This window comes from Ostrinia furnacalis, unplaced genomic scaffold, assembly GCF_004193835.3.
Source record: "Ostrinia furnacalis isolate ACB-3 unplaced genomic scaffold, ASM419383v2 OfSCF3909, whole genome shotgun sequence".
Taxonomy (NCBI): Eukaryota; Metazoa; Arthropoda; class Insecta; order Lepidoptera; family Crambidae; genus Ostrinia; species Ostrinia furnacalis.
The window spans coordinates 31,082-37,163 of record NW_021134148.1 but is presented as its reverse complement, the minus strand read 5'-3'; the positions used below and the strand labels follow the sequence as shown (position 1 = coordinate 37,163).

General features: G+C 44.1%; 1 protein-coding gene across 1 annotated transcript in view; it reads right to left on the bottom strand.

Annotated features, from left to right (window-relative positions):
• Positions 1–2,029: 2,029 nt before the first annotated feature.
• Positions 2,030–6,082, bottom strand: part of LOC114358417 (dipeptidyl peptidase 9-like) — a gene marked incomplete at its 5' end in the record, with an annotated part of 35,070 nt that continues 31,017 nt past the window's right edge. Inside the window, 2 exons of the mRNA XM_028312386.1 lie at positions 2,030–2,135; positions 3,260–3,371. Coding sequence (XP_028168187.1) covers positions 2,043–2,135; positions 3,260–3,371 — 205 coding nt within the window. The remainder of the gene's footprint in view (positions 2,136–3,259; positions 3,372–6,082) is intronic.

Below are 6,082 nucleotides of genomic sequence, written 5' to 3'. Positions count from 1 at the left end.
GATGTAACGCCATTTTTTGTTCCGGCAGTTGGCATAAAAATTTTGAAAAAAAAAGGTTCGATCCCCGAAGTGGCATCGTCGACAGAACCCAGTAGTGTTGCCGGATAATCGATAGATCCTGCACTAGTGTTGCTGCATAATCGATATGCGATGCGACATTGTACCTAAAGGTACCCAAAACTAAGGATTGAAACCTATCATCGATAGTATTTATTTAAACTGACGTTATTCAGAGTGTAGCTTTTCGCAGTTTACGAGCAAAAGGCCTTCATTTTCTTTTGTCGATGGCAATGAACTTAGAGTTTTTCGCCACTGAGGGCGCACAGTTCAAATGCGAACAGTTTTCTGTGAATTAGAAACTTTTGGGGGTAGGTAAATAAAAGTTCAAGTGTAGCTTGCTTGGTGTATTGTTCACAAGTGCTCGTGCAGGAAGTGCAGCAGCGCCGCCTCGTAGTGCTTGGCGGCGTGCACGGCGCGCAGCGAGTGCCGCTCGCCCGGGTAGATCAGAGGGCGTAGTGTGTTTATGTCAAACGCATTCGAAATCTACTGAAGATTTTAGCTCTTGAAAGTTTCCGCTAGGGGCGCTGTACAATCCATCTGCGTATTTTTTTTACGCAGTCACTAAGTAGTAAAGACTTTTGATGAACTTGCACTATGCAACAGGCGACGCTTAAGGCGCATTGTCGTGTAATTGATAGATCCTGCACTAGATGGCGCATAATGATAGGTCCTGCACTAGTGTTGCTGCATAATCGATAGATCATGTACTAGTGTTGCCACTTAATAGATAGATTTTGCACTAGTATTGCCGTATATTCATTAGAAACTCACTAGTGTCGCCGGATAATGGATCCTTGCACTAGTGTTGCCGCATAATCGATATTCGACATTGTACCTAAAATAGTGTTTTTTTTTTTTTGGGATGATGGCCCAAAACTAAGGAGTGAAACCTATTATCGAATGTATTTAAACTGACGTTATTCAGAGCGTCGTTTCTCGCAGTTTATGAGCAAACTTTAAAGGTCATCATTTTCTTTTGTCGATACCAATGAAGTTGCAGTTTTTTCGCTACTTAGGGCGCACAGTTCCGCCATTTTATCTATAGATTTGCTATGAATTATGAACACATTTTTGGGGGTAGGTAAATAAAACTTCAGATGTAGCTTGCGTGGTGTATTGTTCACAAGTGCTCGTGCAGGAAGTGCAGCAGCGCCGCCTCGTAGTGCTTGGCGGCGTGCACGGCGCGCAGCGAGTGCCGCTCGCCCGGGTAGATCAGAGGGCGTAGTGTGTTTATATCAAACGCATTCCAAATCGTGTATGTTAAAAAATATATGAAGATTTATATTTATGTCATAACGTCCTCACTAGTGTGCGCATTAGAAAATGAATGAAGATTTTAGCTCTTGAAAGTTTCCGCTAGGGGCGTTGTACAATCCATCTGCGTAGTTTTTTTTACGCAGTCACTAAGTAGTAAAGACTTTTGATGTAAACTTGCACTATGCAACAGGCGACGTTTGAGGGCGCGGGTTAGATCTCCGTAGTGGCATTGTCGTGTAATCGATTGATCCAGTACTAATGTTACTGCAAAATCTATAGATCCTGCATTAGTGTTGCTGCATTATCGATAGATTCTGCACTAGTGTTGCTGCATTATCGATAGATTCTGCACTAGTGTTGCTGCTTAATCGATTGATCCTGTACTAGTGTTGCTACTTATTAGGTCCTTCACTAGTGTTGCCGCATAATCTATATTCGATATTGTACCTAATATCAAGATAACTAAAACTAACAATATGGAAAACTATTATAGTATTGAAACTGACGATATTCAATTTCTCGCAGTTTAGAAGCAAATTTAGGCCTTTTTTTTTGTCGATGGCAATGAACTTGCCGTTTTTCGCCACTGAGGGCGCACGTCAGTTTCGCCAGTCACGTGCGCAGTTTTTGTCCAGTGCTTTCACCGGGTTTTTTCAAGTTCCTATCAAGAAAAAAAATCTGTGTAGGTAAATAAAACTCCAAATGTAGCTTGCGTCGTGTATTGTTCACAAGTGCTCGTGCAGGAAGTGCAGCAGCGCCGCCTCGTAGTGCTTGGCGGCGTGCACGGCGCGCAGCGAGTGCCGCTCGCCCGGGTAGATCTGAAAGAGGTTACGGGTTCGATTCACATACAGGCTCCCATTAAATAGTGTCAAGCCGAAGATTATGAATTCAACTATAGTCTGGTCTGCGACCACGTAGAATTTTGTCCAATGACCCCAATCTACCCATCCTTATCGCTCGCGCGTAATTATGTTGCTGTCGCGCTCGCACACTCACTGCGGGCGCCCGTCGCACAGTCGCGACAGCAATATAATTACGCGCGAGCGATAAGGATGGGTAGCTTGGGGTCAATGGACAAAATTCTACGTGCTCACGGACCGGGCTTTAGCTGTGCCCGCGACTTCGTGCGCGTGAAAACCCGTTTTTGCAACATTTTTCATTGTTGCTCTGCTCCTATTGATCGTAGCGTGATGTTGTATAGCCTATAGCCTTCCTCAATAAATGGGCTATCTAACACTGAAATATTTTTTCAAATCGGACCAGTAGTTCCGGAGATTAGCGCGTTCAAGTAAACAAACAAACAAACTCTTCAGCTTTATAATATTAGTATAGTTAATTGCCCTTCAACCGTCATGAAGACCAGCAACCCGATTGCGCTAAATATTTTCGAAACGACGAACGAAAATCAGCTGTTTGCACAACTTCGTATCGTATATTAGCAAGCTGAAGTAGCCAGGCAGGGCACATAGCACGCAGAACTGACGGCCGATGGGGCAGCAAGATTCTGGAGGCCCTTACCGGAAAGTGCAGCGTGGGATGTCCACTCATTAAAAGGACTGAAAACCTCATAAACTTAGCTGGGTGCAAGCCACTACCGGCAGTGGGCGGGGCACATAGCTCGTAGAGACGATGGCCGTTGGGGCAGAAAAGTTCTCGAGTGGCGACCACGGGCTGGAAGACGTAGCGTGGGCAGGCCTCCTACTAGGTGAACCGACGATCTCGTAAAGGTCACGGGAAGAGCCTGGATGCGGGCAGCGCAGGACCGTGCATTGTGGAAAACCTTGGAGGAGGCCTTTGTCCAGCAGTAGACGTCATTTGGCTGAAACGAACGAACGAACGAAGCCACTACCGGACATTATGTAAGTCATTGGGGGAGGCCTATGTTCAGCAGTGGACGTCCTGTGGCTGAAATGATGATGATGATAGAACTTTATATAGTTACCTGAACACGATGCGGCTTCCCGAGGCGCACCAGCTCCGCAAGCAGAGCCGCGGTATGACAGAAGTGTACGTTCTCGTCCGCCAGCCCGTGGATAATCAGCAGACGGCCTTCCCTGCGGGCAAAGTGTTGGTTTATGAATACAGTGGGCCCGCGGTAATCAGATGAACGTTTTGCTGGGCGGTGTCGGAATATAGATTTGTTATACTAAAAAATTCTTCCTATAAGACCCCCTACAATCCGGAATTTTTAAGACCCCCTACAATCCGGAATTTTTCGAAGAAGAGTAACTTGTATTCCGACAAATTGCAAACCAAAGAAAATAATTTTCCGAAAATTATATACATACAATCAACAATATAAAGCATGTCGGATTACAGGGAGCGGATTACTGGGGGTCCACTGTAAATAAATATCCTTGCAGATTTCACACTGCGCCATCTAGTCCCAAACTAAGCAAAGTAAGCGTCAAATAGTTCGTAAGACCCAAAGTAACAAATTGATGACATACCAAGCTCAGTGCTAAAGAGATACTAATATAATATGATGACACCACATAGCAGTTTCGTAGAGCCGCCAGCTAGTTATCTATCATACAACCTAGAGAGATGATAATCTATCATGACACCAATGTCGTGTCACGTTGATGACACACCTGTTGAGTCATGAAAAAAGTTTTTTTTACATTAAATTATAATATTTACTGGTCTGGGAAGAATGGAGCGTGAGCCAGCACGCTGGCCCGCGTGTAGGCATGCGGCGCCGCGCACGGCAGGCCCATACACCGCTCGGTGTAGGCGGTGTCGTACGAGGGCTGCACTAAAAGTATCGGGAATGGAATATTTCCACTGTTCCAGTCATATTAAAATCTATTTAATTGCAAACTCCAGGGTTTTAAAAATCGTATACCATTTATTTATTTAAAAAAAGATTCTCGGTCGTATCACAAGGTCTTGTCAAACTTGTTTAGTCGTTGAGAAAATGGAATTGACTCGAGAAAATTCACGAGCGATGATTTATTATGACTTTTGAAGTGGTTTAACACAAAAACAGTGTGTTGACCGGATGATTTCTGCATTTGGTAATGAAGCCCCATCCAAAACCACAATTTATCGCTGGTTTATTGAATTTCAACGTGGACGTGTCAAGCTCAGTGATGATCCCCGTCAAGGTCGTCCAAAAACTGCAGTCACCTAAGAAAACGTTGATGCTGTGCGTAAGCTGATTGAAGAAGATCGACATGTGATATACCGCGAAATTCAGGCAACTTTAGACATTGGCATGAGTCAAATACAAATAATCTTGCATGAACAATTAGGTGTAAAAAAGTTGTTTTCCCGATGGATACCGCATTCGCTCTGTGAAGAGCAAAAAGCGGCTCGCGTTACTTGGTGCGTCAGAACTCTCGGGAGATTACATGCAGGATCCTCAAATGCTGTATACAACATCGTATCAGGTGACGAATCATGGATATACGCGTACGAACCCGAAACAAAAAACCAGTCACGAGTTTGGGTGTTCGAAAATGAATTAAAGCCAACAAAAATTGTTCGTTCACGGAGTGTTGCAAAAAAAATGGTGGCCACGTTTGTCTCCAAAACCGGCCATGTTGCGACTATTCCTCTTGGGGGACAAAGAACGGTTAATGCAGATTAGTATGCTAGCATTTGTTTGCCACAGGTCGTTTCTGAACTCCGTAAAGAGAACTGCAACCGCCGCATCATCCTCCATCACGACAATGCGAGTTCTCACACCGCGCACTGAACAAAAGAGTTTTTAGAGCAAGAAAACATAGGATTATTAGTCCATCCGCCGTACAGCCCCGACCTAAGCCCTAATGATTTCTATACTTTCCCTAAAATTAAGAATAAATTGCGTGGTCAGAGATTTTCATCACCTGAAGAAGCTGTGGAAGCCTACAAAACGGCCATTTTGGAGACCCAAACTTCCGAATGCAATGGTTGCTTCAATGATTGGTTTCGTGTATGGAAAAATGTGTCAAAGTTCGCGGAGAATACTTTAAAAAGCAATAAATACATTTTTAAATAGTAATGTTGTTTCACTTCCTTGATTCCCGAAATTTTCAGTGCCGCCCTCGTAGAACGCTATCTAGTCACTATGCAGCCTAGAGAGATGCTAATATTTCGTGACACCACTGTCGTGTCACGGTTCCAATTGATGACACACCGAGCTTGCTGCTAGAAGATGCTAAAATATCATGACACCACTATCGTGTCACGTTGATGACACATCTATTGAGTCACGAAAAAAAACGTTTTTTTCTTTCACGTCTTAAGTTATAGTAATATTTAAATGTGAAATTACTGGTCTGGGAAGAATGGAGCGTGAGCCAGCACGCTGGCCCGCGTGTAGGCATGCGGCGCCGCGCACGGCAGGCCCATATAGCGCTCGGTGTAGGCGGTGTCGTAGAGACGCCAGCTGGTTATCACACAGCCTAGAGAGATGTTAATATTTGTGACACAGCTTTCGTGTCACGGTTCCAATTGATAACACACCGAGTTCGCTGCTAGAAAATGCTAAAATATCATGACACAACTGTGGTGTCACGGTTCAATTGATGACACACCTACTAGCCGCCAGCTAGTCATCATGCAGCCTAGAGAGATGCTAATATTTTGTGACACAGCTTTCGTGTGACGGTACTAATTGATGACACACCGAGCTCGCTGCTAGAAGATGCTAAAATATCATGACACCACGGTCGTGTCATGGTAAATATTGATGACACACCTATTGAGTCATGAAAAAAAAAAGTTTTTTTAGACTAGATAATAATATTTACTGGTCAGGGAAGAATGGAGCGTG